Source organism: Mirounga angustirostris, unplaced genomic scaffold (assembly GCF_029215605.1).
Source record: "Mirounga angustirostris isolate CCGP_5_RB_7025 unplaced genomic scaffold, mMirAng1.0.hap1 SCAF_8, whole genome shotgun sequence".
Taxonomy (NCBI): Eukaryota; Metazoa; Chordata; class Mammalia; order Carnivora; family Phocidae; genus Mirounga; species Mirounga angustirostris.
This window is the reverse complement of record NW_026991716.1, coordinates 117,566,676-117,580,720: the sequence shown is the minus strand read 5'-3', so window position 1 is coordinate 117,580,720 and position 14,045 is coordinate 117,566,676. Positions and strand designations below refer to the sequence as shown.

General features: G+C 40.0%; 1 protein-coding gene across 4 annotated transcripts in view; it reads right to left on the bottom strand.

Annotated features, from left to right (window-relative positions):
• The window catches only part of PDE7B (phosphodiesterase 7B), a 322,239-nt gene that overhangs the window by 101,335 nt on the left and 206,859 nt on the right, over positions 1 to 14,045 (bottom strand). Inside the window, exon 2 of one of the 4 annotated variants that reach the window (XM_064598133.1) lies at positions 4,548 to 4,840. The exons of the other annotated variants lie outside the window; for them this stretch is intronic. Within the exon in view, the coding sequence (XP_064454203.1) occupies positions 4,548 to 4,551 (4 nt within the window). The 5' untranslated portion in view covers positions 4,552 to 4,840. The remainder of the gene's footprint in view (positions 1 to 4,547; positions 4,841 to 14,045) is intronic. 4 annotated transcript variants of the gene reach the window in all.

Here is a 14,045-nt window from a genome sequence, read left to right as displayed (position 1 = left end):
GAGGTTATAACTCCAATTACCCAGAGCCACAGTCCCAACACAGAAAACAAAATAATGGGAAAAGTTCTCTTTTGACAAAGATGCACTTTGGTGGATCCCGAAAATATCCATGTCAGAAAGAAGCAATCACAGCCTGGCAGGAGGTGCCAACCCCAGCCAAGAAAGCAAAACGAGGGGTATTATGGGCAAGCATTCAGAGGATGGGTAATCCAAAAAACTCACACAGTTTAGAGCTTAATAATCACGCGAAGGTGGCATGAATTATAAAATAGGCTGTGTGTGGCGTGGCCTCTGCAACTCAGTTACACAGTCATCCCAGTGTGGCCCAGGGAAGTGGAGAGCAGAGAGGCCGGGGGTTAACGTGGAGCAAAGACACACAGTAAGCAAGACACCCAACAGTCATTGTCCAGACTCCAAGTGGAGCTGTCCTGGGAAAAGGGTGAGAGCTTCGGAAATTCCTATTACTCTTCAGCATTGACTTTTCTGTTTGTTCTTTTGCCTCAGCTCTTTCCCCTTAGCCCTCCATCTCCCGGGGAGCCAGCATCCTACTGATGAAAATCAAAAGTTCCGTATGTGCCTGGGGATGTCAACTGATGCCACCAGCCCAAAGTCAGTCAGGCACAGAGCTGTTTGTCTCAACATCCAGCTTCCCAGTGCGTCCCAGTGCATTACAGAAGCAAGACGAACTGAGCTGTGGGCTCAGAAGCTTTTGCCTTTGCGTCGTTTTGCAAATCCCCCTAGATACCGAAACTGACTACTAGCAGGACAGCACTGTTAGCACGAGTATGCGAAGTCAAGGCACGAAAAAGAATTTCCTGAGTCATTCTCTGTATGTGTAGTTTCTACGAAAAGAATAATTCCTTTTTCTCCTGCTCCTGAGGAGAGAGTGGTATAGCAGGGGAGAGAAGTAAGCCTATGTTCCTTTTCCTGTTTCAGAGCTGGGAAGCTAAGTCAGACTGTGAAGTGAAAGGCTAGCCAACAAAGAGGTCCCGTGTCTCTCAGGCATCAGCTACTGCGTTAAGACCCTCTAAAAACTGTCTAATACAATAGTACATTTTTGAAAAGATTTCTTGCCGAGCTCACCTGGGGTGGGAAGGGCACTGGCACTATCATTTCCAGAACGTGCGCTGCTCATTCCACACAGCTCTCTTGCAAGTGCCAGAACGAAGCCAGAATGGCCAGCCATGGGCCTGGAGCTGAGCCCCAGCAGAAAGAAGGGTGGACAGAAAGGGTGGTAGTGATGGGGATTTTGGAGAAAAAAAGAGGCCGTGAAGAATTTCTGGAGTGTTTCTTCTACCTCCTTGAAATGAAACAAAATTACCACCACCCCTCTAATTGTCTGGAACCAGTGCCACTCCCAGGCTTTGATTTGCTAAAGCACAACAAAAATTACCCCCTAAAGGGAGAGCATAAGTACTTGTGCATTTTAGATGACCACTAGCCCTACAAGATTCCCTTATCCAGTTGAAATACAATACGATTCACAGTTGTGAGGCGGTGTTTGACAATTGCTTTTTATACCTAATCCTTAAGAGGACACTCTATACTGACAAAGTCTTTCATGACCACCTTTATAAGCTAAGCCATAATTAAGCCTTCTGACAGAGACTACTGGTATTTATTTTATCTTAAATCACAGAAACATGGAATTGCCCCCAACTATACAGTATATTAATCACTGAGGCTTACAACGATGAATACATGTCACTCTACATTTGTCAAAACCCATAGAATGTTCACCACCAAGAGTAAACTCCAAAGTAAACTATAGACTTGGGGTGATAATGATTTGTGAATATAAGTTCATTCAATATAACAAATGTAACCACCCTTGTGCAAGATGTCAATAGTGGGTAAGGCTGAGGGTTGGGAGGTTGGGTATATGGGAACTCACTGTGCTTTCTGATCACTTTTGCTATGAACCTAAAACTTCTCCAAAAAGTAAAGTCTATTTTTATTTATTTTATTTTTGAACATTTATTTTTAAACATATTTTTATTTATTTATTTTTTAAACATTTTATTTATTTATCTCAGAGAGAGAGAGAGAGAGAGAGGGAGAGAGTGGGGGAGGGGTAGAGGGAGAGGGAGAGAGAGAGAGAAAGAATCTCAAGCAGGCTCCACACCCAGCACAGAGCCCCATATGGGGCTCAATCTCACGACCCTGAGATCATGACCTGAGCCAAAATCAAGAGTTGGAAGCTTCACCGACTGAGCCACCTAGGTGTCCCCCCAAATAAAGTCTGTTTTTAAAAAATAACAGCAACAAAAGCTTAATGAGGCAATAGTGTCTATCTTTCAGGCTGTGTGGAAGTTTTCTTCCCTATCCTTCCTTCCTTTCCTTCCCTTTCTTGGGATCTTATCCCTATGGTTCAAGCTGAAAATACATTTGTGGTACAGTTCTCTAGATATTTTATGTGAAAGTGGATTTACATGAGCTAAATAATTTCCCATGGTATCAATGATTTGAGATAGTGTAGATTTGGCCCATAAAAGCTTCTGTGTGTCAGGGAAACTCACTCAATTTCATTGAGGTTTATCTAACTTTTAATGAACTGGGATATTTGGGTCTGGACCCCTTTCTCAGAGAGTTGTGAGGCTTCATGATTTTATATGGATAAGTAACTTGGAGTTTTATGGATCTAAGTGATTCCCTAGAGACCCTATAAAATGTCCCAGTTAGTAGTATTGAAAGAGGAATATTTTAACGTTTAATTTTCAAGTCAAATAAAATTGTTACATAAAAAAGTCCTTCACATTAAGAACTATGATTGAAGGTGTAATTCAGAGGCTCGCACCAGGTTTTCAGTAAGCAAGTTTTTATGAGTACAAGCAAACAATTTAAATTAACAACTCTATTTTCAGAAACCATTTGATGTCTGGGAGATATGTCTCCTATATTTGATGAGCTTATAGTTGTCTGAAAACAAAAATCAGACAGAGCAGGAGGACTGGGGGAGGAGGGAGAAAGTGAGAGGAAGAGGGTGAGGAGGGAGGAAAGACGAGGAGGTGAAGAGACTCCAAAGAAAATGGTTAGTGAAGGAGAGCCAATCATAATCCAGCTGTTCCAAGCCAACCAAAGCATCTGGTTTCTTTAATTTAGTACACTTTATACTAAAAGGCCAGTTTGTTTACACTGTATATTTTGAGTTATTTGAAATCTCCCTTCCAAACCATTGGGTTTGCAACTTCAGGGGAGGCTTTTCAAATGTGGCTGGAAAGTATCCCCACATCAGTATCATGTGCTATGAGTGATATGGAAAAAAGGGAGAAAAGTTAGAGACATTTTCATTGTTAGCATGCCATTTCAGACTATTTTATTATGCCTTTTATTAAGTCTATTATGCCCTCCAATTCAACCTCTAAACTATGCAAATTAAGCCATATTTTCTATACAGGTAGACATATACAGTGGACATGTGCACACCCTCAGGCACACGGTGTATCTCTCCACTGGTAACCCTATCCTATGTTCCAGAAATACTACTTATATTTTAACCAAAACACTAGCTGAAAATACACAAAGCTATCAAAACCAAGAAACACTTATGTGGAATCTGTCTGGAGGGACTGTTAGAGTTTGGTCCTGAATCTGCTGACTGTTCCTTCATGGACCTCTCTCACTGTACTCATTATTGATAGGGCTTCAGTTTTCAGTTTTAAGTAGGGGTGTCCCAATGCTATTCCCCAAGCTACTGTTCTCATATGAACTCCAGTCCTAGATGTCCAGCTTTTTCAAAACACTTCCACTTGGCTGCCCCACTGTCACCTGGATGTCTAAAACAGAACTCAGCATTTTTACTTAAACAAATCACTCTTTAATCTCCATATTTATGTAATTAATGCCATCCTTCTCCTGGTCAAAAGAGTTAGTAGTTAATTTCATCTACCTCTTCTCATCTCCTATAGTCCCTGTTGGAAAAGACAAGTTTTTTATCATTTGCTTTACAATATCTTTTACATCTGTCCTGTATTCTTTTTTTTTTATTATTATGTTATGTTAGTCACCATACATCAAATCATTAGTTTTTGATGTAGTGTTCCATGATTCATTGTTTGCATATAACACCCAGTGCTCCATGCAATACGTGCCCTCTTTAATACCCATCACCAGGTTAACCCATCCCCCCACCCCCCTCCCCTCTAGAACCTCAGTTTGTTTCTCAGAGTCCATAGTCTCTCATGGTTCGTCTCCCTCTCCGATTTACCCCCCTTCATTCTTCCCCTCCTGCTATCTTCTTTTTTTTTTTTAACATATAATGTATTATTTGTCTGTTCCGTATTCTCACTCCCATTACTCTCTCTTCACTTGATACCTGAATTACTCAATAATTTCCTGCTTGATTTTTCTGTATGTGAGATTGAAAAATATATACCTGAAGGCAAAGACAAAAAAAACCCCTCCCAAATAGTGTAAATAAAGAGAATAGGCTTAACTCTACCTAGGAGAGATATGCAATTTGAAATCATTCACAAGAAAACTAATTCAGAACCAAAGCAACTGGCAAGCCATTAAATTCACAATTCCATACTGAGACAGGTTCTTACCCATTTATCTTTTTTGTGATCCAGGCTAACTGTGTGACTGTCCCTGAGCTGACCATCACAGCCTTTCCAGTGTCTGGTAATATTTGGAAATCTCACCACCTTCTCCATGTCATTAGGCAATCAGGTTATTAATCTTTGACTTTTAAGTTCAGATAGGATGGAAGAAGTTCAGACAGAGAAGTTTGCTCTCATTTCTCAAGTCTCTCCAGCTGGGACTGTTTGACATCATCAAGAGCCGTAACTGCAGCAACTTATGGACCACGAGCAACAACAATGCCCAGTGGGAAATGCAGCTGAAAAACAGGAGGCAAGAGCTAGTGGTGAGGGGTTGGTCATAAACACTTAAGAGCTCAGTGTGACACCTTTGTGGCCTGTGTAATTCCCATTGACGTCAATTCCATGTTATAGATACTTTGCTCCACAGATCAGAGTTACTCTCTCAAAACTGTAGATTATCAGGTCTCAGAGTGTGATCCTCCGACCAACAATGTTGGCAGCAACTATAGAATTGCTAGAAACATAGATTCATGGGCCTACTCTGACCAACTACAGAATCATAATCTCTGAGATTAAAGCCCAGTAAACGAGTTTAACAAGCTCTCCACATGATTCTTAACCGACTGAGCCACCCAGGCGTCCTTTTTTTTTTTTTTTTAAAGATTTTATCTATTTATCAGAGAGAGAGAGAGAGCACAAGCAGGGGGAGTCGTAGGCTGAGGGAGAAGCAGGCTCTCCAGCTTGCCACATGATTCTTATTCATGCTACAGTTTGAGGACCACTGCTCTACTGTATGATGATGACATTTAGATATAAGTAAAAAGACAAATACACAAATATGGAAATAAAAATGGGATAAAGAGCAATCTGAATAGAGGGACACTTCTCCAAAGAAGACATACAAATGGCTAACAGACACATGAAAAAATGTTCATCATCATTAGCCATCAGGGAAATTCAAATCAAAACCACATTGAGATACCACCTTACACCATTTAGAATGGCAGAAATTGACAAGGCAAGAAACAACAAATGTTGGAGAGGTTGTGGAGAAAGGGGAACCCTCTTACACTGTTGGTGGGAATGCAAGCTGGTATAGCCACTTCGGAAAACAGTGTGGAGGTTCCTCAAAAAGTTAAAAATAGAGCTACCCTATGACCCAGCAATTGCACTCCTGGGTATTTACCCCAAAGATACAGATGTAGTGAAAGGAAGGGCCATATGCACCCCAATGCTCATAGCAGCAATGTCCACAATAGCCAAACTGTGGAAGGAGCCAAGATGCCCATCAACAGACAAATGGATAAAGAAGATGTGGTCCATATATACAATGGAATATTACTCAGCCATCAGAAAGGATGAATACCCAACTTTTGCATCAACATGGATGGAACTGGAGGAGATTATGCTAAGTGAAATAAGTCAAGCAGAGAAAGTCAATTATCATATGATTTCACTTATTTGTGGAACATAAAGAATAGCATGGAGGACATTAGGAGAAGGAAGGGAAAAATGAAGGGGGGGGACATCAGAGGGGGAGACGAACCATGAGAGACTATGGACTCCAAGAAACAAACTGAGGGTTTTAGAGGGGAGAGGGGTGGGAGGATGGCTTAGCCTGGTGATGGGTATTAAGGAGGGCACCTATTGCATGGAGCACTGGGTGTTATATGCAAACAATGAATCATGGAACTCTACATCAAAAACTAATGATGTACTGTATGGTGACTAACATAACATAATAATAAAAAATGAGATAAAGAGCAATCTGAATAGAGACCTCTTTTTATACTTGCAATGTGTGGCACAGAATAAATCTCAGTAAACATTGTTGTTTAAACGACTGAAAAGGTCTTATATAGGTTGATGCCAAAATTCAAAGTATTCCACAAAGCAAATGATGTTTTGGGTTTCTTTGCTTGTTTGTTTTTGAGAGAGTCATTGAAGTCTAGAAAATAGGACACTGATCTAAGAGGCAAAACTTTGTAGGATAAAGAGAATCAGTGGTGATGTACAGAGAAAAGCCCCAAAGTGCTCTTCTTTCTCCTGTCTTCAGAATGTTAGTAGATGTTCTGATAATAACCACCTCTCCCTTGAAACAAGTGTTACAAGACTAGTTTATTTTTAATCACTCAGTTGCCCCTGAGACCATTCTAGCTCTCTTCCATTTGTCCAACTGGTTATTAGATCCTGAAAATTTCACCTCCTACTCTTTACTGAATTTATTTCATTGGGTACTTTTCTCCAGTATGCCTTTAGTTTAAGCATCCTTCTTGTCTGAGGTCACATCTATTTGGCAGCTCTCTCTCTTCCCATGTGTGACCCTCTAAAGTCCATCTCTTACAAACAGGCTACATTAATTTCCCTGAAATTATGACTCTTTGGTCATTGTCACATTTAAGACCCTTCAGTGGTTTTATATAACCCTCAAGATGAAACAGAGGGCCTTTTATTATCTGACTCTGCCTAATGCTCCAGCCTTATTGCTTGCCTGGTTTACTGTACCTACCTTACCAACTTACTTGTCCTCTGCAAACAGCGTGCCATTCTCCTCTTTCATTGTGCTGGGATATTCCTACCCACCTTCACTGTGTGGCTAATTCATAGCTATGCTTTAAGGCTCAGTTCAAATTTCTCCTCCTGGGAAAAACTTTCTCAGACCACATCCTCCCTCCCCTATTTTGCAGTGGGTGCCCCTCCTCTGTGCACCATCCCATCTTAACGTTCATCACATCAGGCTTCTCTTTCTCCTAGAGCTTCTCAAGGACAGGAGCCATTTCTGACTAATGTATGTAAACATGACACTTGGCTCTTTTCCTGGGTACACAGCAGCTGCTCAATAAATGTTGATTCAGCAAAGGGAAGAATGAATTAATAAGTATAGAAAAAAGTCCTTCCAAAAGCTGCTCCTGAGGACAGAGTTGAGAAAGATTGTCATGTGTACTGAACAAAAATGGCTCATGAGTACAGCTAAGACTGTTCACATCAAACGGACTCCAAGTCTTCCCACAGACCTCAAACTGAACCATATTGGGAACCTACAGAAATTGTAAATCTCTTTTCTTGCTGTTATTTCCCCTCATATTTCCACACTCTTACTAGGACTGGGGGGCAATGTGTTGAAATGAAACCCCAAAGGTCATTTCGAGGAAGTTAAAATTGAAGTGGAAAGAGGAAGGATAAGAAATCTTCTGTGAGAATGTTTGTTCTCACTGCCAAACCTTCAGCCTCCAGAGATTTGTGTATGGGAGGAGAAGTTTGCATCAGATTGGAGAGCATGTAAATTTAGGTGCTTATTAAATTGAAAATAATTTATTAAAACTTGAAAGTCTATTGTCTTGAATCATTGCAACAAGCCTGGAATTTAATTTTGTGTTATGTTCTCTAGAACTATAAGGACCCAAAAAGGGGAGAAGTTATTTGCTCAGCTTGAGAACTTTTTTTTTTTTTTGAGAACTTGATACTGAACATATATTTGTTTTTTTTTTCCCCAGTTCTTTTCTCATCACTGTAGCATAAGATCTAGAACTGCAGGTGGGTGGTTGGTTTGGATCCAGTTCCCAGACCCTGCAGCTCATTAATTGTCCCTGTTTTGTTTATATTCTGATATTTGGAGTGATTTTCCCATGCTGAAGTAGGATGGATCCCAATCCACCCGGGAGCACCTACCCTCAAATTTTCACACTCATTCTGACTGAGCAAAAGCCATGATGTCTCAATGGACCAGATTCTTATAAAGGGTGCTGTTCTGGTCACCAAAACAGTTGGAAACCATGATCTTTGAGAAATCATTAGAAATTATAGGCAAGTCTTCTATTTGCCTTCTTCATCCAAATGTTTGGTCTTTGAATTGTGACCTGTGACTGCTAAAGTTGGGATTTAACCCTATATTATGTTGGCAAGAGTAAAAAATCAAAGTGCTTGGAAAGTTCAAGTGTATAAATAAGACCCCAACCTTTAAGTGGTCTATGTCTAAAGAAAAATCTGGTTCTAATAGCGCTGTTCAGTAGAACTTTCTGCAATGATGAAACTATTCTGTATTATCCAATAGTGTAGCCATCCACTATATGTGGCTATTGAGCCCTTGAAATGTGCTTAGTACAACTGAGGAACTGAATTTTTAATTTTATTAAATTTTCATGAACTTAAATTTAAATAGTCACACATGGCTGATGACTATACCATACTGGACAGTGTAGTTTCAAGATATGGTCTTAATGTGTAGACAGATATACTGAGCATGAAAAGTGATGGTCTTTATTTTTAAAAAAATTTTAAAGATTTTATTTATTTATTTGACAGAGAGAGAGGAGAACAGCGAAAGAGGGAACACACGCAGGGGGAGTGGGAGGGAGAAGCAGGCTTCCCGCGGAGCAGGGAGCCCAATGAGGGGCTCGATCCCAGGACCCTGGGATCATGACCTGAGCCGAAGGCAGATGCTTGATGACTGAGCCACCCAGGTACCCTCATAAGTGATGGTCTTTAAAGACCAAGTGATGGTCTTTAAAGCCAAGGTACTGCTATGGAAGTTTACCTATTCATTAAGAATATATAGTTTCAAAAACTAATGATGTAATGTATGGTGATTAACATAACAATAAAAAATTAAAAAAAAAGAAAACATGATTCTAATAAAAGAAAATAAGCGAAAAAAAAAATATATATATATAGTTTCTCCAGGTTAGACAACAGTATGAAGGCCATGACCCCTCATTTATATAAAATTACATGTGTGTCCATATAGAGATGGTTGAAAGGTATTAACAAAATAGATTTTTCTTGGGTGATAGGATTGGGACCACTTTTTACTTTGTACTTTTATGTTTTGTTTGTTTTTAATATTTGCAATAAGCATGTATAGTTTTTTTAAAAATTATAAGGCTATTTTATAAGAGTGTATAATGTATATCTTTCAACATTATTTACTCTAAAATGTTTATGTACTTTTTAAACATAAATTCGGCTACCCCTATGATATAATCTATAATGCCCAAAAGAAGAATATTTGGGAGTTGGGGTGGGATTTTGCACAGAAAGTTGTGTATAACTCTTGCTAATCAGAGACTCCAAAGAAATGCTTTTTCCTTTTCTCTCCTTTAGATACCAGTTATTTTTTCCCCCAGGATATTTAAAGCTTTTCATCATCACGGGCATTCTAAGATACCCTTGTGGTATTACACTCACGTGCATCTAGGATGCTCAGATATCCAAATCTATTTAATAATGAGATTTTTTAGGGAATCAATTAGGCGTGCCCTAGAATGGATCTTGCAAAGGGGAGGTGGGGAAGGGGGCAATGTCTGATCATCAAAGTTGTCAGGTGGGCACTCATCCATTTTCCTTAAGTTAAATGTGTTGTGAAGGATGAGTAGCCTTAGCTAAATGTTGGAAAGGCACTCCAAGGATACAGTTATTCATCAGACACCTACCCAAAGATGAGCATAGCTAACATTCAGCCCTCACTGGCATTTCCCCCCCAGATTAATCAGTTCTTTCAGGGCTGCTTTTTACAGTGCAAAGCCATATCCTCTTTGTACGTTGAGCTACAACCCTGCACCATATTCTTGCAGAAGAGGACCACGTGCATGTGCTAAAACATCAGCCTCATGTGATCTCTCTTTTCTCCATTTATCACCTGGCACCCTGAAGCATTCATGTTGCTTGGTACTAGGCTCACATTCAACGGAACTGAGCATTTCATCCCACAGCTAATCGCAATTCACCCTGAGATGAGATTAGAATCAGGAATTCTGGGGCGCCTGGGTGGCTCAGTTGATTAAGCGACTGCCTTCGGCTCAGGTCATGATCCTGGAGTCCCGGGATCGAGTCCCACATCGGGCTCCCTGCTCGGCAGGGAGTCTGCTTCTCCCTCTAACCCTCACCCCTCTCATGCTCTCTCTCTCATTCTCTCTCTCAAATAAATAAATAAAAAATCTTAAAGAATCAGGAATTCTGGCCAGATTTGAATTAGCAATGGATGACTCCATAGGATTTAAAATAATCATGGAAACCTGTGTGCATCTATGTGCGCCATACTGGAACACACAACACATTTGTGCATATTATCAAGTAGCTCAGCTTTTGAATAAACAACAAAGAAAATATACCTTATATTTGAAAAATAAAAATCCAGATCAATGGAACCTCTTTCACAAGCATAGTTGCAGGAATATTACATAATGCAATAATAACTGAAAGAAATTTGCATTTATAAAATTCTGCTTTTTGGAAGACCTCATAAAAATCCATAAGGTTAATATTCATTAAAATGCTTATTAATTTATAAATACAGGTTGAAATATGTGCTTCATATGGGCTAATTTAATATTTTAAATTTAATTTTAAATTTAATTTTAACTTTAATATGAGTAATACCATACATAGTTTAAAAAGTCAACACTATGAAGCCTACAAGAACCCAAGAACAGGGGCGCCTGGGTGGCTCAGTTCGTTGGGTGTCTGCTTTCAGCTCAGGTCATGATCCCAGGGTCCTGGGATCGAGCCCCATATCAGGCTCTCTGCTCGGTGGGAGCCTGCTTCTCCTTCTCCTTCCCACTTGTGCTCTCTCTTGCTATCTCTGTCGCTATCTGTCTCTCTCTCTCAAGTAAATAAATAAAATCTTTAAAAAAAAAAGAACCAAAGAACACTTCTCTTTTTCATCACCACTCAATCCTAGTCACACACCCCACTGGCAGTTACTTTCAACAGTTTCAGAGTTTTAATTATGGTATTTACCTCTGTATTTCTTTTTTTTTTTTTTAAAGATTTTATTTATTTATTTGACCGAGAGAGAGACAGTGAAAGAGGGAACACACGCAGGGGGAGTGGGAGAGGGAGAAGCAGGCTTCCTGCGGAGCAGGGAGCCCGATGCGGGGCTTGATCCCAGGACCCTGGGATCACGACCTGAGCCGAAGGAAGATGATTAACGACTGAGCCACCCAGGCGCCCCTTTACCTCTGTATTTCTAAATAATATATTTATAGCACTATAACTTGATTTTTCAGTTTTAGGCATCCAGAGACAATTAGGAATTGGTGCTCTTATACATTCTTCTTTCATCCCCTCCCACACCCCCCATACTTTCTGTTCTCTAATCATTCCAATTTGGGCTAAATCATATCCATTATTATAGTTTTAATACTTCACAGCTGAGCTGTATTGAGTACTATGTTTATCTTTTTTAAAATTATACACCTCCCCTTTTTAAGATTACTTAGTCTTCTGTGTATTTGAAATCATGGTAAAGCACATTAATATCGTGCAGCACAGCAGGTATGAGACTTTTCTTATCTTGTTGGTTCTGCTTATAGGCCTCTTTGTGTAGCCATTTGTCATTGTCCTCCTGGCCATTCTCTTTCCTTCTTTCCTGCGTTGGATTCTCTACTTTTTGCCCCTGCTGACCTCTGTTTATATCCTCACTTTGGGGGAACACATCCCCTTGAAGATCTCTGACAAAGGTACATAAGAAGAAAAAAGTTGACATCTTGCACATCTGCATATAGTTTATTCCATCTTAATTCATGGTCAGGGATTAGAGGGACTTGACTTTTTTTCCAGAAGACCTCTCCCCCACCAAATGTGAATAATTTTAGGTCTTTTTCCTGGCTGGGTCACTTTCCCCAGTGAAAGAATCTGGTGTCATTTAGTAGACATGGTTTGACTTCATTCCCATGGTCTTACAATGGTGCCTTCCTCCTTCCCAAGGTGTTACCATGTTCTGTTGTTCAGAACCTTTTTGGCCTAATATCCTCAGAGAATAGACCCTAGTCTTCTGCCAGGTTGGAAGGGGAGTATTAGCTTGGGTGTGTGGGTTAGGGGAAGAGACCTGAGGGTCTAACTGCAACTTATATGGATTTTTAACGAATTCTCATATTTTTAGTTCTCTCCTTTCTCCCTTGTTGCCTGTTTTTACAATTCCCTGGTGCCTTCAAGTCCTGAGTCTTTTAAAGGTTTGAGGCACAAGCCACTTATTTTGTCCACATTTTCCCCTTCTGCAGGGTCTTAGTAGTACAAAAAGGTAAACACAGCTCAGTCACTACCCACTCATCCACTTTCTGTCCTCCGAGTGTATCACTTGTTTACTGATGTTTTCTTTTCTACCCTGTCCTTGTGGGTTTATTCATTTTTTAATTGCTGCCCTATCATAGGTTTTTGGGATAAACAAGCATGTTCACCCTACCACATTTATCTGCCCTATAAAAAATAAAGACGAAAATGTTACATATCCGAATAGATGCATAGATGCAGAAACCGAGACACAGAAAATAAGATACATAATCAAATCCTAGATAAATGAGTCATGTAGTTAAGGCTAGAGTTTTCTTTCCTACCTCTGACAAGTGTGCTTCTTCTTGAGGCATTGTCTGTGATGGTCTGTTATGCAACCCCTGTAATTCTCCTCCACAGTGAGTACCATTCACAGGGATCACTCTCTTAGGACGTGCTCCAAGAAGAGGGAAAGGGTGAAAGGGAAGGGGGCAATTAGGGAGAAAAAAAGGCCATCAAGCAATAAGCACTATGAGCTGCAATATGTAACCACACTTCACCCAGAATTAGGTCTTTAAATGATGAAGTGGTGCCATTTCATATTAGAACACACACAAAACCCCATATGGATGGGGTGGAGAGAGCCTAGTGCTCGTCATTGTTTTAATGGGCAGGAGAGTGAGGAGCAGCATGGTTGGGTGTCCCAGCTGTTGTGCCACCTCTGCAACATCTCATTTCCTCTGTACCAAGATAGGAAGTCATCAGCTGCTGAAAGCAGGACAGTTCAACATGCTTTCCTTTTTGTGAGAATCTGGAGGGGGTGGGGGCCTTGCGCCCAACACTTGGTAATCCTGGTACGTCAGTTAGAATTTACATGATACTACAGCTGCCAGAGAACATCAAGAGCCTTTTCTGATTCCTCTTCTCCTTTAATGCTTTGAGCAATTCCAGTTTAAAAAAGTCTAAAAGATGCTTTTGCTATGCCTAAGGAAAAGCACTCAGAAAGGAGAAACAATCAGAGACAAAGAGAGAAGGTGACTGTGGCTTGAAAACATTTTATTCATTAACAAGTGTCAACTAAAATCTTTGATTTAGTGAGGTTATTTCAGAACTTTTTCCTCATTAGAGTTAACAACCGAATGATCCTGTGTCATTATTGTGGAGGGAGCGATCTCTCTGTTCCCCTCTTTAGCCTTTGAAAATAAAATTCTCAATATTTTGAAACACAACTTCTGTATATTATGTATGGCTTTTTTTTTCTAGTTCACTTTTCCTCTTGTCCAACGTTTCTGAAGGCTTCGTGATGCTAAACTTTGATTTCTGAGTGGCTTTTAGCTCTTCTTACTACCTTGTTTCCCAATTTCTTTTTTTGCATTAGGAATGGGGTGGGAATGAATTCTCCACTGAGGAACTAGGTCTATTGGGTAGCATGTGGGAACTAAAATGTTTCATTTGATTCGGATATAAGACTTTTGGTGAAATGTCATTTTTTGATTTGCATTTTACTTTCATGAC